Source organism: Thalassophryne amazonica, chromosome 22, assembly GCF_902500255.1.
Source record: "Thalassophryne amazonica chromosome 22, fThaAma1.1, whole genome shotgun sequence".
Lineage (NCBI taxonomy): Eukaryota > Metazoa > Chordata > Actinopteri > Batrachoidiformes > Batrachoididae > Thalassophryne > Thalassophryne amazonica.
Window position 1 is genome coordinate 11,916,804 of NC_047124.1, and position 27,992 is coordinate 11,944,795.

The 27,992-nt window shown below is 41.7% G+C and overlaps 1 protein-coding gene across 1 annotated transcript; it reads right to left on the reverse strand.

The window, feature by feature from the left end:
* Positions 1-1,002: 1,002 nt before the first annotated feature.
* On the reverse strand, positions 1,003-27,958 carry LOC117503908 (semaphorin-3aa-like). Its single transcript, XM_034163193.1, is given in 19 exon segments — positions 1,003-1,164; positions 1,166-1,356; positions 1,358-1,828; positions 4,511-4,659; positions 4,734-4,801; positions 7,949-8,036; positions 8,039-8,105; positions 8,287-8,328; positions 8,479-8,570; positions 9,823-10,042; positions 10,227-10,371; positions 12,427-12,496; positions 12,835-12,949; positions 13,119-13,261; positions 16,700-16,819; positions 16,898-16,988; positions 18,482-18,601; positions 23,739-23,801; positions 27,788-27,958. Coding segments are annotated over 19 exon segments (2,499 nt in total). The 3' UTR covers positions 1,003-1,091.
* Positions 27,959-27,992: the final 34 nt, after the last annotated feature.

Here is a 27,992-nt window from a genome sequence, read left to right on the forward strand (position 1 = left end):
TGTTTCTGCTACACTACTGTGTGCATGCTGCAAAACCTAATTCATTTTCATTACTTATATCCCCAAAAAGAGATTCCGTGACACAAATTCATCCAGTTGGTCCATTTAGTCGCCATCGTCTCTCCGCAAGTGATGAGCCAAAAATACCATAATATCAAAAATAAATGCAACCCTTTCACATAACAATGAACAATAAATAAAAATCAAGTGGTGTTCTTGTACTGTATATGTATATACACAGAGTTAAAATTGTTGTATATAGTACACACAAAGTGGCAGTCCCGTCTCACAACAACAGGAAGTCAGGTTCTGTAAATCCCACAAAAACAAACAAAATCAAACATATGCATAATGAATATCACACCATGAGACCAATGTTTTGTATTTTTTGTCCCAAAACACTTGTTTGGAAGTGGACATAAAACAAAATTCTAACATTTTTAGGTATTTAAAAAAAAAGCTGTTGAATCCCGTAAAATAAGTAGCTTATTAAAAGACTGACTGACGATAACATGCACGATGATTTCCAGCCTTGACTGGAGAGGATGGTTATTAAGTAGCAGTTTATCTGCATCAAGTTATGCGTCATTTTAAAACAACCTCGGGCCGTTGAGGCGAGTTGAGTGCGCTAGCACCACGAGCAGCGTTCCCCTTCTTTCCTTAAAAGGTGCTTGTGTCATCGCCCGAATGACTTGAAAGTTAAACTGTTGCCTATGTCCGTTTAGGTCAAACGTCCATATTTCCCTAAAGCTCCTGAGGTCCATCGGCTTTGAGAAAGTGTCTCAAGGAACACTGACCTCAAGGGTTTCGCTGGTCTTCGATTGGCAGCTTATATACAGGAGGTTGACGTGTTCGTCAGGTGGTATCTCAAGGCAACCAGCCGCTATCCTCAACATTTACAAGATGCATTCCAGTTTTCAGACCTCGTATCCTTGCAGGTTTCTGTGCATTTGTGTCTTGAACAACAGAAGAAGGTTGAATGTGCTTTTGCCGTTGCGTTGAGGTCCCTGTATCATACATTGGTTACACGATCCATAGCGTGTTTTGCGTGTATATGTGTGGATGCATTGGTTTGTGCTTATGCGTTTTCATCAGCTCACATCTTTGTGTGTTTCTTCAAACACTACGTGGGGTCTTTGAAGTTCGTGGGTCCTCCGTTGCGTCCTTTCTTATTTCCTGCATCCGCCTCCACTTGGCTGCATGCTGGCCGTTCAACTCGTGACCCCCCCACAACCTGAGAACCTGCATCTTTTGGCTAGTCTGCATCTTCTGGTTGGCCTTAGCTGCCTGGCTGCTCAACATACCAAGGTTTGGTTGACCTTGCTGGTATTCTGGCTTTGTAGTTGGTTCATCCACCGGTTGAAGCTCCGGCTCTGAGCCACGCCCTATTCTGTGGTGGACTGGCTTGCTGCTTCTGAGCACTGGGAGTTTTTGGCCTTAATGCAAAGTTGGTACCACCGGGGCTGTCAGGTTTACTCTGACTGTTGCCGTTTGGGGTCTTCGTCTTCTTCGGTTTACGATCTTTCTTCCATACGCGATCGCAAAACTCCTCCACGCTGTTGAGGTCTGGATGGTCCAAGAGTGAGAGGAAGTCTCTGTACCACAGCCTATGTTTGGCAGAGTGACCTACACCTCCACCTGGACCAGCAAGTCCAGGTAAGATGTCACTCAGTTTTTGGGTTGGGATAACCTGGAGGTTTAGGTGCAGCAGAGGTTGGATGAAGCCGTGCTCCACAGCCTGGCAGTGGTAGATGCCTGTGTCAGAAAGGGTCAGGCTGCGTATCAGGAGGCCCTGCTCCGTACGAAGCATGCGGTCATCAAGCTTGATCTGAAAGAACAGAAAGGGAGAATGAAATTTGCTCAACCTTAGGTAGATCAAAGCTGAGGCATCCTGCATTGGACATCCTCAAAACTGACCTTGATGTAATTAATTAATACAAAATCCAATTATAAGATGTAGACAACACTGGACCTTCTATGGACATTCTAGATCTAGCTCATCTATGGTTCAGTGCACTGATCAAAAAAAGAACAAAAAAGGCATCTTGAAGAGGATAAAACAATTTTTACAGTATAAATCATGTTTTTACTGTATGTAGAACTCACTTTTTCCACATAGGATTTCTAAGGGAGAGTTTCACCTGAATGTTGCCCAAGTGCACACCACAGCATGTGCTGATACTTAACATAAGATGGCCAAATAAACATGCACTGGTCAACTTATTGGATAATATTTGATGCCATTTAGATAACAGAAAACATCAAATGGACATGACCCCCAGCTTTGGAAACAGTACAATAAAAATGTGATTCCATTAGATTTTCTTTTTTAATAAGCTCTTTAATTTGGGATTTTTATGCATTGTTGTAGTGTAGTGTTAATGCTGGAATTTATTTTCTTTAGTGCTTCGATTCCTTGGAAAACCCGATATAGTCATTATTTGTATCGTAGTAGTAATAATGAACATGTGATTTTTCAGTAGAGCCCAACCGATATGGATTTTTTGAAGCCGATGCCGATGATCATACACTCAACAAAAATATAAACGCAACACTTTTGGTTTTGCTCCCATTTTGTATGAGATGAACTCAAAGATCTAAAACTTTTTCCACATATACAATATCACCATTTCTCTCAAATACTGTTCACAAACCAGTCTAAATCTGTGATAGTGAGCACTTCTCCTTTGCTGAGATAATCCATCCCACCTCACAGGTGTGCCATATGAAGATGCTGATTAGACACCATGATTAGTGCACAGGTGTGCCTTAGACTGCCCACAATAAAAGGCCACTCTGAAAGGTGCAGTTTTATCACACAGCACAATGCCACAGATGTCGCAAGATTTGAGGGAGCGTGCAATTGGCATGCTGACAGCAGGAATGTCAACCAGAACTGTTGCTCGTGTATTGAATGTTCATTTCTCTACCATAAGCCGTCTCCAAAGGCGTTTCAGAGAATTTGGCAGTACATCCAACCAGCCTCACAACCGCAGACCACGTGTAACCACACCAGCCCAGGACCTCCACATCCAGCATGTTCACCTCCAAGATCGTCTGAGACCAGCCACTCGGACAGCTGCTGGAACAATCGGTTTGCATAACCAAAGAATTTCTGCACAAACTGTCAGAAACTGTCTCAGGGAAGCTCATCTGCATGCTCGTCGTCCTCATCGGGGTCTCGACCTGACTCCAGTTCGTCGTCGTAACCGATCTGAGTGGGCAAATGCTCACATTCGCTGCTGTTTGGCACTTTGGAGAGGTGTTCTCTTCACGGATGATGCGAAGGAGATGTGTTGCACTGCATGAGGCAAATGGTGGTCACACCAGATACTGACTGGTATCCCCCCCCAATAAAACAAAACTGCACCTTTCAGAGTGGCCTTTTATTGTGGGCAGTCTAAGGCACACCTGTGCACTAATCATGGTGTCTAATCAGCATCTTGATATGGCACACCTGTGAGGTGGGATGGATTATCTCAGCAAAGGAGAAGTGCTCACTATCACAGATTTTGACTGGTTTGTGCACAGTATTTGAGGGAAATGGTGATATTGTGTATGTGGAAAAAGTTTTAGATCGTTGAGTTAATCTCATACAAAATGGGCGCAAAACCAAAAGTGTTGCGTTTATATTTTTGCTGAGTATATTTGGATGAAAAAATGCCAATAATCGATAAATCGGCTGATTTGCCAATAGCCAATAATCATCCGACTTTTTTTTTTAATGAATAAAATGTTCTTTTTTGGACCCTTAACAAAAAAGGTATGAGCTAAAAGCTGAAGCTTTGTCCTCATATTAATTAACTTTATAACAGAGAAGAATTTTCAAGTTCAAAAAATGCAATCAAGAATTAAACCTTTGCGAAATTAGCAAATATATATCCTTAAAAAGAGTTGTGAAATACATCTAATCTTGTACCTCTTGTTGCTGCAACTTAGATATAGGTTCAGCATAAGGATGTAGATCCATATAAACTTACTTGTATGCTTTTGTCAGCCGATCAGTGCAGTGTGACGGCGAACTACGGGGGCCGGTGATGAACACATTTAAGCAGAGGTGTAAGCAGCTCTCAGATGAATGGAGTCAGAGCTCCATCTACTGGGCAAACGGTGCAAGGACATTTTACACTGCTGACACAAACATTATTTCAGTAACTGTTCTGTTTATGAGAAATTATTGGCGTTCTATCGGCAAAATTGCGGCTGATAGTGAGTACTTTGGAAAGGGCTTATATCGGCCGATATATCGGTCGGGCTCTATTTTTCAGTCTGTAATTCGCACTGGCACATATACAAAAACACTAACGTAGTATGGATAATATGGTAATTTAGTCATTTCTGATACTAACAGATTGGACCCAATGTGCATGTTTTTGATGGTGGAAAAAAATGTATGCATATACTCAAAGGACATGCAAATTCAACATAGAAAGAAATTGAGATCCTAGCATGTTGCTCTTGCGACCGAATCAAACTCTCGTCTTATTTTCAGAGCACTGTCCATGTGCACCTCGTGCTTGCGATCGTCGTCAAGCCTCTGCAGCTGCCAGTAGACCAACGCTCTCAGAGACTTGGGGCTGCACTCCAGGAACATGGTGCTGTTCTCCACACCGTACACCGTCCTGTCCTCCGCGCCGCCTCCTAATCCGTCTGTGTCATCTGCACAAACCCAAAGGCAGAGTCAGAGAGGTGTGTTGGTAAAAACGGTTCGTTGCGCATCTGTGCCAGCTCACCGTGATGCTGCAGGTCCGAGCACTGGGACAGTGGATCTCCATTTCTGATGTCCTGTCTTCTGGTTCGCCTGTGCAGGAAAAGAAGTTTAATGGCATTTAGTCTGTGCTCAAGGAACCTGCTGCACTATTCTTTGTGCTGCTCATTTGTAACCACTAGGGGGCAATGTTACCCACAGTGCTCCACATTAAACATCAGTTTTAAGGAAAATAGAACATTTGATGCATGAAAGCTTGGCAGAATGTGAAATGGTGATATTCTGAAACACATGCCTTTTGTTTCTAAGAAAAAAAAAGTCCATTGTTTCATTTCGCTTTTTATTCCATGCAGTTTTCACTGTGGGGAAAAACAAGAGAAGTCTCCCCTGCTTCTTGTTGTCATGGTCACATTTAAAATCTTTGAGGTGCATCATAAAAATCAAATGACAGAATACAAATGTGCACAAAAACGACTTCAGAACTAGAAAAGAAAGAGGTGGACCAACGGTGGAGGAAAGTTGGAATATTTGTGTGAGCTCTGAAATTCTGTTTTGCAAAGGATCTTCCATCACTTTCTTCTTTTGACGTCTGTGTCATACACATTTGGACACTTTTCTTGTCTCGTGCTCACTTTCCCCTGTCGATGTTTCCTGGACTAACATTCCTGGCTCTTTGGGCTGTCCGTGCACGTGCTGGGCAGACTGTCTGGTTCTCATTCTGGGAGAGCGCAGGAGGAAAAATAAGTGGAGGGCTGAGTTGAAGCACTCCTGGTCTTAACCACGGGGTGTGCCACCTCGTCGGTCACCCTGCTGAGCTCCGGTACACCCAGCGGCTTATTTCAGCCAGTGTGAGAAGTTGTAGGATCAGCGGTTGGCCTGATCCTGCTGCATACAGCGGAGGCTAATTTGAGGGTGTGGATGTTCATACCTCCTGGCTGCAGGGTGAAGCGGTCAGACAGCTTCTGTTAGCTATAATTTTCTGTGTGTGTGGACGTGTGCGAATACTTCAATCCAACAAGGAGGTCATGCTTTCATCCGTGTCAGGTGGTTTGTCATCGGAATTACTGAAAAACATACACTGGAGACGCGTGGGCCAAAGAGGAATCCAATGTGTGCATTGTCAAATGGATTGTCAATGCGTTCTTGTTGATTTTCCTCTTTTCTAACATCCAGACTGTATATCCTGATTGCTCAACTTTGATCCTGATAATTAGGCCTGATCTTTGATCCTATTCACTCATCTTTCATCTTTGAGCCTGGCCTTTGATCTTCAGTGGCGAATTTAGAACCTGATCCCTGATGTTTGACTCTGATCACTCATCTTTGATCCTGGTCTTTGGGCTTGAGCTTTGATCCTGACTGGTAAACATAGGTCACAATAAATTACCTTTCACCATGAGGGCTTGTCTTTGATCCTATGCTTTGGGTCTGAGCTTTGATCTTGAGTGGTTAAATGTGGTCCTATTCACAACATCAAACCTGCTCTGGGAACCTTTATTGCTGAACTTTGATCAAAGGAATCAGACACAGGATTAGGATCAAAGACATTATTATCAAAGATCAAAGTCAGGATCCACCCTGTGATCTTGATTCTTACCAAAATTTAACTAAGATCAGTTTAAGTGGAAATTCCGTTATATCTAAATATTTTGTCATTAAGGAGGCAGAATTATAAATTGTTTTCTAACAAGGGATAAAATGGCTTAAAGATAATACTTTTTTAAAACTACACAACATAAAAGTGTATGTAGGAATGATACAAATTGTATTTCTGAATCACTGCCTGAGCACTGCTTTTCCACGTGCATTAGTGGAGTTAAATGCAAATTTCCCTCAGGGACACAGGTTCACCTAATCTAATAGTCGGTTGAACTGGAAAATTAGAATCATCAAGGCTGACAGTAATTTGTTTAATTACCACGGCCACTGAAAATCTTAAAAATGAACGTTAAACCTCTAAGGCTTTGTTGGAATAAATCTCAGTTCCTCTGAATTAAATGATGAAGTGAATAATGAAGCCATGATTGTCAGTTTTATTTAGCAGTGATGAAGGTTTTCAGGAATTTCTTGGAGTAGAGTTGTTACGCTGACATGAAGCGTTTGACTGCTGATGACCCATGTTAAAGAAAACACAAACTGTTGGGAATGTTAGCATATGAAAACACAGTAACAACAGTTCATGCTAACCATTAATATTAACCATGGTAAAAAAGTTACTGCCCAAATTAACGATAATGCTAATACAAAGGTTGACAGTAACCATTAACATTAACCAAGGTAGCAGTGACTGAATATGCTAACCACAATTAGCCACGATTAACGCTAATGTTAATATAATAACAATGGTTGATGGTAACATTAGCACTAACAATGGTTACTGTGACTGCATATGCTAGCCCACTATTAATGCTACTGTTAATACAATAACAATGGTTGATGTTAAACATTAATATTAATCATGGTTACAGTGACTGCATATGCTAGCCACCATTAATGCTAATATTAATACAATAACAATGGTTGATGGTAAGCATTAACATTAGCCATGTTCACAGTGACTGCATATGCTAGCCACAATTAACGTAATGCTTCGGCACTAACGTTTGCGTTAACCATGCTTCCAGTGATGCATATCCTTCCGCTGCCATGAAGCAGGTGTGTTACTGAATGACAAAAAGTTTTTTTGTTCTGATTACAACAGTCATGCTGAAATTAGCACACAGCTCTAGTTAAAAAGCATTAAAAGCCGGTTTATCTGAACCTGGTGTAAGTGACAGAACACCGGCCCCATAATTGGCAGCAACAAAAAGAAGACTGACATCCAAAGAAAATTGTAACCCTGAGGTGTCGTATTTTACTCCTTAGAACAGGAATCCAGACTCACTTAGTCTGTTGTAGGTGTGCATGTTTCTGTACGTGTGCATGTTTAATTACTGTATTTTGTGCCTGTATAATAGATGCACTCGAGATTACTTCCATGTTTAAATGTTTTTTTGCCATGTGCTGGGCATCCGTGTACATTTCCGCAGGTCTAGAGGTCAGAGCTGTATATCGTGATGCCCTTGAGCAAAGCATTTAAATCCAATTGCTGCATTGAAGCTGCTCAGCAGCCAACAGCCATACGCAGGTGCGCTAGATGACTCCCAGGTGTGCCTGCATGACCATAAAGTAGCAACCAAGCTCCGATAACCCTCTGTGGTAAAACAAACGTTATTCTGTTTGGTGAGTGTGCGTTCCCACCTCTTGGCTGTAGGAAAGTATCTCGAGCACTCGGTGCCATCCCAGGCACAGTACGGATCCCGGGCTAGGCAGCACTCTGCACAAGCCTTCCGTAGACCTCGCAGCGGTGTAAAGACATCTGCGACACACCCAGAGCTGAGCCGAGGTACAACTGTTGCTGTGGGAGCGAAAACAGGGAAAAAACCCTGAAGATGTAAAAGCCAAACCCCACTGTAGGTTTGTTTTTGACTGGGCAAGTTCTACATATTTTAGGTTTCAGTTGGTTTAAAGGCCCAGAAGTTGTCAGGTTTTTATTCACCTTGGACGTGTGAGTATTTGGTGTGAAAACGAGTCCGTACCTGCTTGGTGGAGAGCTCCATCGCAGTGATGGGAGTGGGTTCCTGTGTAAAACAAACACAACCCATTTATCATCAGATCCTTTGATGTGCCGACTATTTTTACACTCTAGATGTCAGTTCAGTACAAACTATTAGTTGTCATCAGGCGGCGGTGTTACAGTTTGTTATTAACGCTCAGTTCTTCTGACGCACCCGAAATACAGTCATCTCTTCCAGCACCACTTCTTCCAAGTCATGCCAGCTCTCTCTGGGAATCGTCACCACCTTCAGCACTGTGCCCATATCTTAAAAAAAACAAACCAACACAGATGAGGTGTATTTAAAGATTGAGTGTTTTTAGCACAATTCAAGAACCTGCCTCCTTTTTTTTTTTTTTAAAAAAAAGGGAGCCCAACTGGCACAAATCCAATGTTTTTATTTCTGCCTTAAAGGGGGAGTTGACATTTTTAAATCTAGGCTCTGTTTTCAGGAAGTTTTGGGGTTTAATCGTTTCACTTGGAACAAAAACTAATTTAATAGGTGCAGGAGTGATTAGAACACAAACACTGTAACGGGCTAACCGACTTATTAAGGTTATTGGATGGGGCAAGCCAAAACCATTCTCAGTAAACTGCTTTTTGTCGCCGTTAAACAGATGACAACACTTGGTGGCACAGAGAGGTTGCCTATGTGCATATGTTACCCAACAAGTGTAAATAACCTTTTTTTACAATGACTGATTATACAGTTAGTGGCTTACCTTAGCATCCGAGCTGTCTGGTGGTGATCCACTGAGCCATTACAAGTCGATTACCGCAGAGGGGCTCGTTCAGTCAAGCCAAGCTGCTCAGCGGCAATCAGGCAGTAGCTAATGTATAATCACTCATCTTATAAAATTTACATTTAGTAAGGTAAACATGGGCATGTTTACCTCTAGAGGGAACCTCTCCATGCTACCAGGCACTTCTAAAGGCATTTTTGCTTCTTCAGTGAGTTAGTTTGGCCGATCCAATAACATCAATTAGCCAGTTAGCCTGTAATGTTATTTACGTTCAAAATCAACAGTGCCCCATATTTGTTTTTGTCCAGTGAAACGATTAACTACAAAACATCTAAAAATACTCAGTGGTTCGGCGCCAATTCAAACCAAAGCTAACATTGAGAGTTGAAAACTGGCACTGATGGTGGGGGCGCCATTTCTGAGTGGAAAATTATAAGGAGTACCCCTTTATCAAAGTAACGACAAAACAGTCAATCATTTGTAATAGCAGAGTGTGCACAACTGGATTGCAAACAATTTGCAATCCAACATCACAAAGTGGAAATTGTCCAGTTTGTGATGCGTTTTGCCATGCTTCACTTTTATTAGTGGCGGGGCATGGCACAGTGTTAATTGCAAGTACATCCAACAAGGCTATATTTCAGCTTATGGGGGGGACTGTTTTGGAGACATTAACACTGCATGACCTGCAAAAATGTGGCCTAAAAAGGTTGATCAAATAACAACAAAAAGGCAAAGCAAAAGCCCAAGAAGATGACTGTTGGGATGTTGCATACCAGTGCCAATGAACATGACATCGTACTGTCCGTCCTCTGCTTCCACCCTGTCCACTACCAGCTGTGAGAACTGGTAATCCACATCTGTCCGCACCATGATCGGACGCCCTCCGATGGGATGCACCGGGTTGTACATGGCTGGGTGGACCCTGGCAAAGGTGATGACATCATCGGGGAGGTCCTTTGTGGAGTCAAACCCTCCAAACGTCTTGCTAGGGCACTGAGAATGCGACGGAAACAGGAAGCTTCAGAATTTTATTGCTGATGAGATTAATCATATGTGGATTGACAGACCAGACTTCAGGCCTTTTAGATTACTGAAAAAATATGCTTTTCTGAAATATTTGATGATGTTCCTTGTTTTGAAGAATTATTTCAGGTATTTTGCATTTCCAGAGACTTACAGTGCCAGGGCGAGGGTAGGGCACCCGCCCTTGAAAGGGCACCCACTGGTAATTCGGTCCGTCTCTGTGCGCGTAGGGTCCCAGGAAGACCCTCCTGATGTCCGCCATGTTGTACATGCACACTGCTGAGCCCTTAAAAATATTGCTGTGGAAGAAGAGCAGGGGAGGAAATAAAACAAAGGTGGCAAACAAAAAGACGAGAGAACGAGGGAGCAAGAGGGCAGTGAAATGAAAAGTGAATACAAATGATGGAAAGCCGCAGAAGGAATTCTTAAATGATCAGTCACAAGTTGGGGATTGGGCACTTCTGAATTGCCAAAGAGAGACAACTAAATGACCGTCATCACACAAAGACAGCAAGGGAGCAAGGTTGTCATTACCCCAAGTACGGACTGACAGATCGGAACTTCTCCCTGATTGCTTCCAGCCTCATGTGAACAGACAGGAATTTGGGCACAGCACCAACAAATAAAAAAAAAAAGACCTGGACGGGAGCAGATTTAAAATCCCCTCTGATGTTGCAGTGAGTGTTTGCTTGAGCCAGATGGGTGGGTTGTGTGTTTGCTATTCCAGAAAACCAGACAAGGTCAATCGCTCATGGAAAAAAATTGGGGAATGTTGATTTTTGTTCAATACTTGCTTCGTCCCAGGTCATCCAAAAGACAGCGACTTGAGCTGTGATTCATCTGAGTGGAGAAACTGGGAGTTCCCTGAGAATATTCCAAAATATACTGTGCTGTAAATTTCACTAGAGTTATTAAATTATCTGTGCAGGGACCATAACAAAGCGTTCATCACGTACAGCTGAGATATGCGCATCCATTCATTTGCAGGTGTCACATCTTACAGACGACAGATTTTTAAATTTGTGCTGCAAATCTCTTACAAGCAAATGAGACTCGGGATACTCTTTGTCTCACTGACTGCGAAGGGATGTTGTATTGGACTAATTACAGATGTGTTTCGCGTACGCACCAATGACTGCACTCACCAAAGCAGAGAAGACAAATGGATTAGCATTTGAAAATGTTAATTACGGCAAAATTTAATTAACTCCAGGGGCAGTAAAAAAAAAAAAAAAAAAAGGCACAGCTTGAGGCAGGAAAAAAAGGGCAAACGGGTGTTTGTGCAGATATGTTCGCTTAGAGAGCACACGAAAGAGAACCCCACACAAATAGGGGCCACAATCAAACATTGATCTGTCTGCGGCGGATTCTGCGCGCCTCATTAGGCGGTGATATTAAAAGCCAGTTTCTCTGACTCGCTGCTCTATTCATCTCTGAAAACCGGCCACTTAGAAAACCAATTAAACCACTCTAATCCCTCAATGCCGTAATTGAATTTATAAGCGTGTGTGACTACGGGCACACGTGGGGGCATGAGCGTACACCCACCGGCGCTACCGCATGCTGACCTCTTGCTTTGAATGCATCCTGTAAACCAATACAGGCCTGGCGAAGGAAGGCGGCTGTTAGCAAGCGTTAGCCATCGCCGCTGTTTTATTCAACTTGTCTTATCATCAGCGGTGATTGATGGTGAAGTGTTTGTACTCCTTTCAAAGCGGAGACACTGCTCGACAAATACGCTCCCTCCTCCTTCCCAAATGCAAATTCATCATCATCACGATAAGTGCCACCATCTGTGCAGTTTCAGCTTACTTATCTGCCCCCCCCGTGCCTTCACCTCACTCCATGCTTCAACAGAACCGCGCTTTTCTTCTCAAAAACCGATTCAAGGCCAGGACGGCGACCAAGGGAGAGACGTGCGATCCCATTGAGTGAATATCACATTCGCTCGCGCCCCTCCTGTTCTATAATCTCATTTCCCTCAGAGTCTCCGCCAAGGTTTCACGAATGAAAAAGGCAAGCGGGTAGCGGGGATGGAAAATCGGCTAAAAGCAATCACCAATCTGGAGAGCAAGACGTACGGCGGGGCGCCATGTGAGGGGGTGCAACCACAAGACACCTGTAAGTGGATTAAGGGATAGGGAGGGTTGTCTGGGAATTCGACAGGGCATGCTCCACTGTCATTTTAAATGACATTATAGAAAAATGGGTAGAAGGATGAGAAAAAAGAATTCCTTCGAGGACTGAGTGCTTTTCAAAAATAAAGGATTAAGATGAATATCAATGCAGTACATGTGATACAACCTGCATGTATCACAGTCAACATTCTGTATGGTGTTTGACAGTTTACCTACCTTGATGTTGTGAACACAGCATAGATGACCGGATTCTTTGGGTCCTTGGAGCTCATGAGGAAAACATCCTCTGCAAATATAAAATAGAAGGTAGTAAATTAATTATCTGGTTCTTTTTCTAGCACGATGTCTTAAAAAAAGACAGAGATGCCAATGAAAGTCAAGGGACAGGTGAGCAATGGAGTAAGGAACACAGCAACAATCCCAGATCTAACCCCAAGCCTTACCCTCAAGTAACCTCATCCTGAGCTCCAAGTCCAACCCAAGCTCAAAAAAAGGAATCCTAACCAGAGCTCCAACCCAAACTCAAACCCAAAGCTAACTGCAACCCCATCCTTAAGTCCAACTCAAGACGGTACTCAATGAAGATGTAGCTTTTAGTCTTTATTAATGTCTCCAACTACTTACGTAGTTCATCAAAGTGTGTATCAATGCCATTTGCTCCTGGCACTGAGCATATTAGGCGAGCCTTCAGGAATGTGGTCCATTTGTTCACAAGACTTCTGTGACCCCCCATGTCATTCTGCATCACAAGTGGAAAAAAACCCATAAATTCATGTACATCAATGCTGTTATTTCTGTGATAAAATGCAGATGTGCTGATGTACAACGGATCACCACATGTTCAGTCTTTCAGTTGATTATGAGTAAACTCTACACAGTGATATGGATTTTACTGCATGTGATGTTACCTTACACAGTTGTCCTATCCTGGTGATGGTAGCTTTGCCAGTGTGCTCTCCATCCATGGCATTCTCTTTGAAAAACAGGAAGATCTTATCGTCTTCAGGGTTGTCACTCTCTGGGATAAGGTGCACCCCTATGAACCTGGGATCTGGAGAACACAAGTATGTAGTGGTGAAGTCAGGTAACATGCCTGATGCCCTGTGGTAACACATCCATCATGCTACGGAACCACCTTGGGTGCTAAACGGCAAGCAACCAAGCAGACAACCAGTCTACCCTCACTTCTTGAAAGGTCCCATCTATCTATGATCTTTCCATCCCCTTGGTCTTCACCAATCCCTGGGATCCTCAATACCTGCATGCTGGCTCATGCACAGAGAAAAGCACCAGACGGCCAAAACTTAGCTGATGTTCCCTCATAATGCAAGTGACACTCCTCATCGAAGGAACTGTTCATTTGAAACAATGTTACTCCAGTGATACCCAATGACAACTTAAATAAACAACTTAAATATCACAGAGATTCAATGGGAAGACCACTGCAGGTCACAACAAACTCATTTGTGCCTAAACTAAATTCATTCATGAGTTTAAGATTCAAGATGGCGTCCAAAATGGCCACCAATAGACCCTTATCATTAAATACATAGTAGGAAGTTGTTTATATGTTGTTTAAAGGTGTTTTAGTGAAAAACCCTATTTTGGCGACCATCTTGAACAACATCCTGGATAACTGGCTTGAGGCCAGTTTTTATTTTTGGGAACATCCTGATTGTGTTTTGGTGTCATCTAAGAAACCTAAAAAAGTTGGTTTGGCTTAGTCCGGGGAGGGGGGGCAAAGATAGTGGTCATAGCTCCCCCAATAAAAAGACCTAGTACCAAAGATGAGGCAGATTTATTGCAGCAAGTATGTACAAGTTAAAAAAAAATTACTGAAAGATTACAGATTACAGTTTTTAAAACTAATATCTGTAATATTTTCAAGTACAAATCTTAACTGGAATGAGCAGGTTTAGAAATTTATGCATGCATAGATGGATAGATGGATGGATGGATGGACGGATAGATGTTTTGTGCTGTGGGCTCTGAGATGGTTCATTAGGTCTCTGTTTTATCTGTAGGACCTTCCACATCCAAGGCAAGCAAGGCCTGTATCCAAATCTTCAATAACTGGTTCATTTAATACATACTTTGGACCAAATGTTTAATGTACAACCCTGCAGAATCATGATCACAAAGGCTACATATCATACTAAATAGTCAGGCATGCCGCAGTCCATAATCTCCCCATGTGTGGACCACATCTGGCCCTCGGGGCACCAGTTTGACATCAACTCTGCATGGAAAGTTACATAACTGTGGAACTGTGGATTTTTAACATAAAACCCCAACCAAATACAAGTGTAAAATCTGTATAAAACAGTTTTTGTGCAGTAATTCCTCCTTTGGCACTTAAGCAGACACATTTTCTTTGCACACCTCTTCAAAAACCAAAATGTACAACATAACCTCTGTTCCAAAGAGAATCCTCCTTACACCTCACACAGCAGTCTGCCTCGATATTCTCCAGTCTGAGCCCAGTAATAACAGCCTTTCACTTTACACCCGTGTTACAGTATCTGACCTTACCCCATATAAGCGCTCCAAGTCCAAATCCCACATAAACCCAGTCTCCAGACCACATCCTCACAAGCACACATGGCTCTCATTGTCCCAGGGAACACTTGAATAATTTATCTCAGGCGAGCTGAAGCCTTCGGCTTGGATGTCTTAAAATTGAGGGGGCATCAGGACTGAAAAGGTGCAGTCGCCGGGGGTGCCGTCGCATGTAAGACGAACCCGTGCCTAAAGCCGAGGGTTTATCCAGACAGAAACAAGCAGGGCCGTGTTACGCCTCTACGGGCGTTTAAGATATAGAGTAGCTGTGAAAAGGGAGAATGTGGCCAAAGTGGGATGCAGATTTATAAGCACTGTGTGAGTGAAAGCCCTCTGGTATGAATCACGTGCCCCCGCCCCACCCCAAACACACGCACACACACACTACCACCACCACACTTCATCTTCCTCATGTATAGGTGCCATTTAATCTACACATTCATAAACTCAGCTGTGCACAAACTCGTTGGCCACATAATTCAACGAATTCCCCGCAGAAGGCCACTTTATTCAACGACGTTTTAATCCGGCCTTAAAGTTGGCGAAGAACTGTTAAAAGGTGAATAAACTGGCTGGATGGATGGAGTCATCCGGAGCCAAAGCTACCGTTTAGCCCTCAATCCTCCACATTTTGTAATCAACAGCTATTAAGGATTCATCCCCCAAGTTACTCTCTTGTTACATCTGAGTACCATGTAACCTTGTTGATAAAGGCTCAACAGAATATCCCATCCCAGTAATCCGTGCAATTACAATCCCCTTTTTGTGGAGAAGGAGTTGGGTTTTACTGGGGCCAGCAGATACAATCCCTGGCCTATTTGTTTGAACAAGGTGAAAGATCGATGGGGATTAAGATGGCAACAATGGCTTCTCCATTTTAAACCGCCCTTTATTAATATGTCATCAGCGCTGCACAGACTGGTTATTTGTGGGTGTTTTGATGGTGCAATGGGGGGGCTTTGAGGAATTTGACTCCACGACAGGAAAACAGCTGAGAGCGGATTAGTTCTGTGGGAAAGAGGCAGAAAAAGGATGGCACAGCTTGAGGGAAAGGTTCAAACTGACCTTTTGTGGCTGCCTAAGTCCTCCGTGGGGCCGAATGATCGCCAGAAAGAACCAAGAGTCAATAACCCGAGCTAATCTTACAAACACAGACAAATCCAGACTTTGTGAACGGGCTCTAATATCTGATGGCGACACATGAAGGGGAACAATCGGCGAATTGAGGCTCGTGAAAAAATTTAATGATTCAAAATCGGACAAACAGATGAATGGTTTTCATTATTCAACAAGAACCAACTATGACTGAAGTTAATGTTTACATAAACCGCACGGCAATAATACTGAGTGAGCAATTACTATTTTACTCGACTTATAAAACTTGGGTTTCAAGTTTGTTAGACCATTTAAAAATCTGCAGTACTGCACTACAGCCTTAGAAATGTGGGATTTGACTTTTTTTTGCCATGCATTTGGCAGTAAAAGACCAAATTTGAAATGTTCTACTGTCAGAAGTTCCCTTTTAGAAATCTCCAAATGAAAAGGGGAAATAATGAGGACAAACGCTCTCAAATTTGACATATGTAATACCTCAGACGTATCTGCCTCCTGCTGGATTGATGGTGGATTAGGAGCAGGTGTGATTGTCAGTAAGAAAAATATCACATTTTCCTATTTTACATTAACCCCTGACCTTCATAATTAACCAATTCTAACCAAAATTGACACACTACTTTCGATGAATAGTCTCAGTTTACCTGCTAAATTTGTTCAAATTTGGATTAGTCGTTCTGAAGTTATCTTGCTGCAATACATAAACATAGCTGCATAGAGACTAGGGTGATCCCAACAGTGCACGCCTCCAGCAGCGTCGCTAATTAAATTAAACTGGCAATTACAGCACATGCACGAGTATCAACAGTTGTTTTACCATTCAGCCATCTTGAATCATGCTGCTCTGTTCTGATTGGATGATGGTCTCCCAGGGTTCGGAAGATGGCAAAGTCCCTCCCCATGAAATCAGCAGATGTGCCAGAGTACAGCTCGCCATCTGCCAGACGCCAAACATCCTTAGAAACAAGCCAAACGTGCACTTCAAAGAACGAATGGAGGCAGCGATCAAACTCACCGATCAGGAAGGAAGCTGACAGCATTTTGGGGTCGTAGGGGCTTTTCCCGCGGCCATTCTCGAAATGTGAGGCCAGTCGGAAGATGTTGTCCTGCGGCGGGAAGAGCCAAAGGTCAAAGTGAGGCCATTTAATTCAAGCTGAATGTACATTTATAGCCAGTGTTTCAAATTACACCACATTCTGCTTTTAGCATCATGCTGCCGGGATGGGATGTGCGACAGCATTGGTAACACTGACCGAGGCGCGCACGCGGTAACCGTGGAAAAAGTGTGACCATGCATTAATGCACAGCTCATCTGCAGAGTCTGAATACATTCAACAAAACACCATTGCAGAGACGCCCAACGAACGACTTAAAGTCTCGTGATCACATTCAGTCTTCTGTGCTGAACGTGTGCACAGTGCGTGCGCGCTTTATTGTGGAATGGCAGAAGCCACGCTGGTAAATTAATTAACCTGTAAACTTTTATCCAGATAACCAATTACACTTTGCTGTTAGGGGCAGGGCGTTTAGAACGGGCGAGTGGTGTTGAACACCTGCACTAATTTAGTTTTCACTTTGGACAAAAGAAAACACTGAAGATAATCGAGAACGGAACAAATTGTGCTGCTGCGCTTGAGGAAATCTTTTGTTTGTCCACGTTTCTGTTTAAGAAAGTGCATAAATTGAATGGAAAGTTTTACATTCAAGCAAGTTTTATCGAACTTTCTTGGCCACTATTTTATGTAAAGTGTGGATGCAGCAGATTCTCTCTATTTGTGTTCAAGTCACATTTTAATTAAGAGTCAAGTGTTGAAATCTAGAAAGTGACGTACTCAAATACTTCATGAAGACAGTTGGCATAACCATCTTGTAGTTTACCATTTTAAAAATAATAGAACACAAAGAGTTCAAATTAAAATTAAAGGTGGACAAAGACATCGGTGTAATAAATATATATTAACAAGGGGTGCATCAGGTTACAAAACTCATGATTCAGATAGAATCGTGGTTTTTAAATCATGCATCAGATCATTCTGGGGATCAGCACAAAAAAAAAAAAAAAAGCAAAAGTCTGGATTATTTAATTTAATTTATTTATTTTTTAGTAGCCTCCCGGCTGCGGCGACTCTGCCCGCACTCATCTTAGCGAGGTCAGGATGGTGCAGTTAAAATGCAGCGCGCGCTCAGTTCTCAGCTTGATATTTCACAGTGATTCATTTCATGTTTGGATCCTGAGGTACGCCGAGCCGCGCGCAAAGCGGCGGAGGCTGTCTACTTTTAACATGCTCCGTTTGCGTGAACGCAAAACTGCTTTAAGTTCACTGCAACTCTGCATCAAGATATCCGCAATTATTGCTTTAACAATTCACTGAGAGAATAAATTTCACACTATCACATAATGGACAATGGAGACAATTGGTGCAGGTGAGCAACAGTAATAGAACGTGAACTCTGAGTAATTATGGACCAGCTTGCTGCAAAACTAATGTGAGAGAGCGGTTTGAGGACGCTGAGGTAAATGACGTGTAGATAAAACAACTTAAACATTCTACAAACTAAGTGATACAATCCCAAAACAATCTTACAAAGCATACGTTACCTCCGCCCTCTTGCCCATTTCCAGGTAGGTGCAGATGGGGTGGAAGGCCCCCGTTCCACAGATGTACAGGTGGGTCTGGTTGTACGGTTGGAGAACCCGGATGAAATTAGAACACTCTTTCTGAAAAAGACATTGGAGAAAGAATTTCAAAAACCTCCTAACGGTGGCTAATTTTATATAGCAAAAACCTACAGCTGGCAAAGAGATTTGAATATATTTTGTGTACGCGACATCTGTCTGTTTATGAAGTAATCCGAACAGTATACTATTGCAGTATTGTATATCAGCTTGTGAGTGCTTTAGGATGTCAAAAGTGTTCATTACATTGTACAAATTGTGAAGTTCTAATTAGGTTTTATCCTTTCGGAAAGCAACGCTAACATTTTTACTGCTGAAAAGCTTTGACTTATTCACTTTAAACTAATAGGGGGCAGAGAATTATAGAAAATAATGGGGAGAAAAAATTGCCTTCAAGGGAATTCCACCTGTAAGTCAAATCAGGCGAAGTCACCCCATATTTTTAATGACCCATGTGTTTGAATTTACTCAGGGTGCTTGAATTGGCGCCCGAGCACATGGTGATCATCCCGCTAGTGTGAGACTGTTTATTAGCATGCTAATCAGATGGATTGGTTAATGCGGGACTGTTATTACCAGCTTCCACGAGTTGATTTGGGCACATGTGTTTAAGAGATTAAGCTGAGGTTTGCCTAATTATAATACATGCTGAATAATATCTGCCTAACAAGTAAGTAGACGTTCACTTGGGGGTTTGGAAATGCACACTCATAACATGCACACAGTGCAATTTACTGCTTCCTCTCTCCAAGGCTGGCTTTGACGCCATTGTTCAATTCAGCTGGGAGTGATGCCACTTTCTAATGGAATGCAACAGGAAAGATCCCACGGTGTATAAACTCTTCAAAAAACACGTTTCCTGCAGTTAATAAGTGTAGAAGCTTGTGTTTGATTACATTCTCCAAGGATGTTAGGTTAAGGTGTATACCCATGTTGTTGTAAGTTTTATTAATATTCAACAAGCAACTTGTGTTTTGGGGTCAACTGAGATGTGGATTCTGGCTCATATTCAAAAACATTTTGAGATAGCAACATCAGGTATTTTCTGATCAAGTTTTTAAAAAATATTTTGACACGTTCCACAGAATGGAATGAAATAATCGAATACATTAAGAGGAAGAACCCATTAAAATGTATTGTTGATCATACTTTGGTTGTAGATTCTGGTTAATTCTCTGACACATTTTCTGACTTTCATCAATTTCTCAAAAAAAAAAAAGATGAAATCTGCTGGTCATACTTATACAAATACAGACAGGTATTTTGTCATTAACACTTCTGAGGTGTTAATGAAGCTGCTGTAAGTAATTGAGGCACAAACATGCAATGGTGTTCTTAAAAAGGTAAAGATTTCCTAACCTCAGACATTGAAAGACGTTCAACTGTGACTCTCTGCAGTCTGGTCAGTCTATACCTTATATATATATATATATATATATATATATATATATATATATATGCGCTATATCTCATCTGCATAAACTGAGACATCATGTTAAAGATCAAAACAGGAATTTCTGCTTATTTTCAGGGAAAAAAATTGTCATTTTTGGGGTGGTGGTGGGGGTCTTGGGGTCGTTGGGCAATTTAAGGCCAAGATGTTCTCTTGTCTCAATGGTTCCTACAATACTGCAAGCACCCACCATTTCATTGGCGTCAAAAGTTGAGTGGAACTGTTGGATATTTTCATCAAATATGTTCAATTGGACCAAATTGAAACTTGAGGTTTTTTGAGTAATTTAAGCCCCAAATTTTCTCTTTAACCGCAGTAGCTCCCGAGATACGAGAAGAACCCATTTAATTGAAGTCAAAGTTGAAACTCTTCTGGAAAAATGATCCATTGGATCAATAGAAACCTGGGGGGGGGGGGGGGGGGGGGGGGTCTGCTCTGTTGAGTGACTCTTTCCGTTCAACACCCCATCCAGAAACCGATCAAGAGACAAGCTTCCTCGTCACTGAGCGATTGCCACGACCATGACGATGTTTACGCTTCATTTTCCACAAAGCATTTTATTTGAGCCCATTGAAACTTGTTTGATGCCATCAATCACATGACCATCACGTGACCAGTGGCTTCCAACTATTTCTACTCCTTGAATTGGACTTGACTGTATTCACTCTCAATCTCAGTTGTGTTGTTGTGCAGCATCATGTTCTGCTCATAGTTAACCAACAGGATGGTAAACCTTTGACTGTCCACATTATCATTAACCCACTTATGAGCCAACCACACACGTAGGCCACATGCAGGAGTACGCAGAAAACCAAAGTCGTGCAGGCATGATACCTCTGCCTCTGTGTGAATATCATTTAATGACTTTACCCAATGACTTTCCTCCCGTTCATTCAGAGCTTATACGTGCATCACCCCACAAACTTTTCAGGGCCGTATTTTATGGTCAATCCCACTAAAGCATCTGTTCTGTTTCAGCTTTAGCATGGCGGCTGTCTGTAAGTTGGACTTATTAACGACGTGGTAGGTTGGTTGTCCATAAACATTGACAGAGGTTTTTAAGTGAGTCACTCAAACGTAACACTCAACATTAAAAATACCTTCCCCGACCACAGACGGTGTCATTATGTGAAAGCAATGACAGCCGTAGATTAGAAATGATTCATTACCGGATCAAATATTAATGACTCTTTGGAAACAAACTCTAATCTCAACTACTTTGCAAGGTAGAAATGGACAAAGAGATTTGAATGTGAGTTTGAATATATTTGAGTTGGCCGAAAGATTTCTGAATTCTGAAGTCTGTGGAAAAATGTGCTGGTAACTCTGGCTTGTCATTACCTCCAGGAGGTTACATTTTCACCAGCATGTGCACACTTGCATGTTGCAAGGATTTCAGGATTATGCAAAAATGAATGTATGGATTAAATACAATTTAGTGGAAAATTGAGGAATAAGTCAAAGAAGAACTCATTAACTCACTGGATGTACATTGACAATAAAGGTGATTCTTGTTCTTGTTCTTCTCCCCATTATTATTATTATTATTATTATCATCAAGGGCTGAATGAAATTACAGCAATCATGATCAAAGTTTAGCAACAGGAACAAAGCTTGGCAATCGGGATCAAAAAATGTTCAGAATCAATGGTCAGTTATCTGTATAAAAGGTCAAGAACCTGATCAATGATGTGTGACCTGGATCAAAAATTAAGATCAAAGTTCAGCCATCAGAACCTAAATTTACAAATGCCAAATACCTGTCAGGAACATGATCAAAGATTTAATAATCAGTATCAAATATGAGTAACCAAGAACAAAGGTCACAGTGAAAAATGTGTAATCAAGATCAAAGATCAGGATCATATTCATGTTCAAAGGTTACTGATCAGGATAAAGTCAGCAACATAAATGCAAGGAACATAATCAAAGATGAGTTATCATCAAAAATTAGAATCAGATTTCAGCAGCACAGAAATCTGGATTAGTGGTCAGGAACATGACCAAAGCGCTGCACTCAAGATCAAAGATGAGTCATGTGGAAGAAAGATCAGGATCAAGACGACCAATCAAGAATAAATATCTGGGTCAGGATTGGGTTCAAAGATCATGTTCAGGTTCAAAAGATAGTGATGAGGATCAAAGTTCAGCAATCAAGGATAGTGATGAGGATCAAAGTTCAGCAATCAAGATGAAAGGTCAGCAACATGATCAAAGGTGAGTTATCAACATCAAAAATTATGATCAGACTGCAGCAATACAGAAATCTGGATTAGTGGTCAGGAACATGACCAGAGAGCTGCACTAAAGATCAAAGATTAATGACATGAAAGAAAGATCAGGATCAAAGATGACCAATGAAGAGCAAAATTTCTGGGCCAGGATTAGGTTTGAAGATCATGTTCAGGTACAAAGGTGAGTATTGAGGATCAAAATTCAGCAATTAAGGTGAAAGGTCAGGGATAAGATGAAAGAAGAGCTATCGGCATCAAAATTAAGCAATCAAGACAAAGACAGAAATCTGGATTAGTGGTCAGGATCATGACCAAACATTTGTGACAAAGATTAGAATCAAAGATGAGTGATCAGGAGGAATGAATATCAGGATCATAGATCAAGAATCAGAAACAAAAAGTAGCAAATTAGTGTCGAGGTCACAATCAGGATCAGATGTTCATGATCCACTTTGTTTATGATCCAACTATCGTCTATCCAAGAACATTAAATTTTACAGTGTAAAACAGACTGCAGAGTGAGGACATTTGGTCTCATCCCAATTAGTGATAAATCAACTCAATCATAGTGTGAAATCAAGCTGATCTACCATAACAGAGCTCATTTACATTATGGCAGAGTTGATTTAAGACTGTTTTGGAGTGGGGACCAAATGCAAAATTTACAATGGGGGTGAAATTCTGTCCAGTGCTGGTGGGTAAAAATGTAGCGTGGACTGAGGATTGGAAACTACTTGAAGTTTAACAGCCAATAATATCAGGGCATAATCTGCTGCACATCTCAGCATCTGAACACCTTCCATCAACCTGAGCGATTTCTAACACTCATCTTACTGAGGAGCCGGCCGAAAGGCGTTATGCAGGTTTGTGTTGTGGTTTTGGAGAACTTCATCACTTTGGGAACTTCGAATGTTTTGAGTAAAATCCAATCAAGGCCTCATTGTGCTGACACTCAGCCCCTCGTTTTCTAAAGTAAACATTTTCATGGCACGCAAAAATTCTATTTTGTGCGAATAAAGGCTGCCAGAATGCCTCGTGTGAGGGAGCGAGGTGTGGATGTGAGTGTGTGCCGAAAGAGAGGAGAGAAAAAATAAGTAAGCAAATAACTCTGACAGTGAGTAAGACCTCGGTGGAACCTCCGTGATTTAGTACGAAGAATTTGTAATTCTGGATAATCTGAAACTCTGCACTTGCTGCACTGCCGACGCACTCAGCCGTGAAATTAAGATCAGATAGAACACAGAGAGGGTCGCGGTAACGCTGCTGTGCACACACAAAGCTGATGCGAGCTCAGCAAACCTGCGCACGCGAGCCAACGCTGTGCGTCTGATAAGGGCAACACAAACAACTCGCTCACGACCAAAAACAGAAAAACGAATTCAGACAAACGTGTCTGTGCTGTCATGATGCTGCCACACTGAAAAGAGGACTCATTCAGGATATGCTGTAAAGAAGGCTTCAGGTGATGATGTCATCATGTGGGCAGACTTACTCCAAGGTCTTTCCCTGCCCATTTGCATTCGTCCCTCTTGGAGGGGGTGGCAGGCCACGCAATCTGTGCACACGAGAGACAAAGTCACACACTCTGCTGGAGGTAGAGAGGAGATAAAGTCATGTTCGATCAAAGGCAATGAGTCAATACACTGAATCACAGCAAAGCAACATTTGAGAAATTCCAACATAATGACTGGATCATGACAAGGCACACTCGCTATTTGACTTCAAGCATCTTGGTGATACCACACATCGAGGCATTTATGACAGCTCCACTCGGTTCCTTGTACTAAAGACCCAACCTGCCATCTCGGTCAGGTTTGTATTTTACTCAGTGATGTGTAATCGGCATTGAAGAAAAAAATATTGTTCTTAGAGGCCAAATGGAGAGAATGGAAAATGTGACATACAGGGACAAAAATGGTTTTTAAAGGTACTCGATCACTTCCTACAGTGTGTGTGTGTTCTTAGATATTAGTTCATTTTGGCTTAGTGAAACTGTTAGGTCTGTGTATTAGCAAGCACAACCTACATGTGTCTCTTTTACAATAAAAATGCACATGCGTGAAAACATTCAATCAAGAAGCAAAGTATAAACACAAATTGGAATATTAATTAAAAAAAATACATTCAATTCTGAGATCAAGTGTTAAAAACCAACATTTGATTCCAAGTGAGGTAAACCTAGAGTTTCACCAAGTCCACCAAGGGGAGCTCTTGCTCCATTTTAAGAACCTTGGAACATGACAATGACAGCCTGTTGCTTATACAACCCCTGGCAAAAATTATGGAATCACGGCCTCGGAGGATGTTCATTCAGTTGTTTAATTTTGTAGAAAAAAAGCAGATCACAGACATGACACAAAACCTAAAGTCATTCAAATGGCAACTTTCTGGCTTTAAGAAACACTATAAGACATCAGGAAAAATAATTGTGGCAGTCAGTAATGGTTCCTTTTTTAGACCAAGCAGAGGGAAAAAAATATGGACTCACTCAATTCTGAGGAATAAATTATGGAATCACCCTGTAAATTTTCATCCCCAAAACTAACACCTGCATCAAATCAGATCTGCTTGTTAGTCTGCATCTAAAAAGGAGTGATCACACCTTGGAGATCTGTTGCACCAAGTGGACTGACATGAATCATGGCTCCAACACAAGAGATGTCAACTGAAAAAAGGAGAGGATTATCAAACTCTTAAAAGAGGGTAAATCATCACGCAATGTTGCAAAAGATGTTGGTTGTTCACAGTCAGCTGTGTCTAAACTCTGGACCAAATACAAACAACATGGGAAGGTTGTTAAAGGCAAACATATTGGTAGACCAAGGAAGACATCAAAGCGTCAAGACAGAAAACTTAAAGCCATATGTCTCAAAAATCGAAAAATGCACAACAAAACAAATGAGGAACGAATGGGAGGAACTGACGTCAACGTCTGTGACCGAACTGTAAGAAACCGCCTAAAGGAAATGGGATTTACATACAGAAAGCTAAACAAAAGCCATCATTAACACCTAAACAGAAAAAAACAAGGTTACAATGGGCTAAAGAAAAAGCAATCGTGGACTGTGGATGACTGATGAAGTCATATTCAGTGATGAATCTCGAATCTGCATTGGGCAAGGTGATGATGCTGGTGCGGTTCCAATGAGATTTATAAAGATGACTGCCTGAAGAGAACATGTAAATTTCCACAGTCATTGATGATATGGGGCTGCATGTCAGGTAAAGGCACTGGGGAGATGGCTGTCATTACATCATCAATAAATGCACAAGTTTACGTTGATATTTTGGACACTTTTCTTATCCCATCAATTGAAAGGATGTTTGGGGATGATGAAATCATTTTTCAAGATGATAATGCATCTTGCCAGAGAGCAAAAACTGTGAAAACATTCCTTGCAAAAAGACACATAGGGTCAATGTCATGGCCTGCAAATAGTCCGGATCTTAATCCAATTGAAAATCTTTGGTGGAAGTTGAAGAAAATGGTCCATGAGACAAGGCTCCAACCTGCAAAGCTGATCTGGCAACAGCAATCAGAGAAAGTTGGAGCCAGATTGATGAAGAGTACTGTTTGTCACTCATTAAGTCCATGCCTCAGAGACTGCAAGCTGTTATAAAAGCCAGAGGTGGTGCAACAAAATACTAGTGATGTGTTGGAGCGTTCTTTTGTTTTTTCATGATTCCATAATTTTTTCCTCAGAATTGAGTGATTCCATATTTTTTTCCCTCTGCTTGGTCTAAAAAAGTAAACTGTTACTGACTGCCACAGTTATTTTTTCCTGATTTCTTATAGTGTTTCTTAAAGCCAGAACGTTGCCATTTGAAATGACTTTAGTTTGGTGTCATGTCTGTGATCTGCTTTTTTTCTACAAAATTAAACAACTGAATGAACATCCTCCGAGGCCGGTGATTCCATCATTTTTGCAGGGGTTGTAGTAGCAGATAATGCATTTTCAAATCAAATTGCATGGCATGAATGACAAATAAATCTTTAAATTTGACCAAACTCACTAGTTTATTTCTGGAGTACTGCCACCAGAAGGAGAGCTATGTTTACATTACATACATGATCATGCTCATTTGAAATTTAAAATACTGGTGTGCAGGACTTATGAAACGGTTTCAGAATGGAATGTTGGCAGATAGTACTGTATTAACAGGCAAATGTATATGTATACCTGATATACCTAGAAAATGAATGATTGGGCCCCTTTAAGGAATAACTTTTCCACCTTAATCTCATCCACCAAGAAGGTTATGTATGGTTTCCCAGCATCTGTTTGGCTTTACACAGTATTATGCAGTATTATGGGGGGGGGGGATGAAGGGGGGGACCCAAGTTTTTTAATTTTAAATTTTAATTTTGTTTCATTTTGTAGACATGGTGAGACAATTATTTACTCCAAAAATAAGTAGCAATCTCCATCTAGCGATTGTGTGATTTAGTCAGATCTGATAATGATCCACACCCGCTAGAGAAAAAAAAAAAAATCAGACAGTGGTGGCTGAAGGATTGGAATTTGGTTTGGGGCTTGACTTTCATTAAAGGGCCCTCAGTGGAAGTACTTTTTTTTTTTAGCAAAACCCACTGGTGTTGCAGAAAGTCACCGTTCAAACTCAAAAACACACATTTGTGCTTTTCACATTAAACATTATGGAAAATTGTGCTTCTGACTTCCATGTTTTGAATCAGATATGAACCATTATCATAGAAACAATGGCTGCACACTGTTGTTAAGATCCATCAGTCTCTGCCCCCACCCCGTGTCATATGCATGATAAAACCACATGTGTGTGCATGTGCATGCTGTATAATAATAGAGGTAATTGTAAACCGAACAAAAAAAAAAAAAGGGGAGGGGGGGGTGTTGATTAAGCTTGCATTCTGCTGCTTCAGACATTAGGTGCATACATATGTATGTGCACGTTTCAGGTCCTGCAAATACCTCTATGTGCCCATGAAGACCTCGTGCACATGCATGCGTGCACACAAGCACTGCTCATTCTCTCTGCAGACTTACCTCCATTGCACATTTTAGTTTTGTTAATACGTGTATTTTTTTAAATATATACATTTTCTTTCTTTCATCTTCTAACGGTGCAAAGATCAGAACAAAAAAAGCATCAGAAACGAGAACAAAAACATTCCGAGCTTCACGCGCTCTTTCTGCACTGACGTGGTTTTTCAGCACCTTCCCTCCCTGCAGTGTGAAGGCGAGTCTGTGTCAGTCTTGCGTGTCTATGATAGCAGCCTGAATCTGATTAAAAGACTGCTAACCGAGGCCAGGTGGAGTAATGGAATTGTGAAGGGCCCTGTCTGGATGAAAAGAGACGGTAGGAGGGATGTATGCAGGGCGAAAAACAGTAATGGACTACGAGGGAGAGAAAAAAGCAAAAGGAACATGCCGAAACCCAAGTCTGGACCACAAGAACCCGAGTGGAGTCAGAAAAGGTGTTGTTTTACACTGTGAATACCATTTCCACTTCAACTGTAACCAATAAAATGTAACCAAACTGTGATTTAAACCTGCATCTGACCTGCTTGTAGTCTCTGTTGATGTTGACGAGGTCGAATGAGAAGACGTGGTCCTCAGCTCCGACCAGTAGTCTCCCCCGTTCCTCGTCCAATAGGAAGGTGTCGTAACTGGAGCTGTTGGCCAACCCGTCAAATGTGATGAGGTTACTGGACTCTACATCTCTGTGGGACATGAAGGAGACAACTGTTATGGAAACGATGGTACGA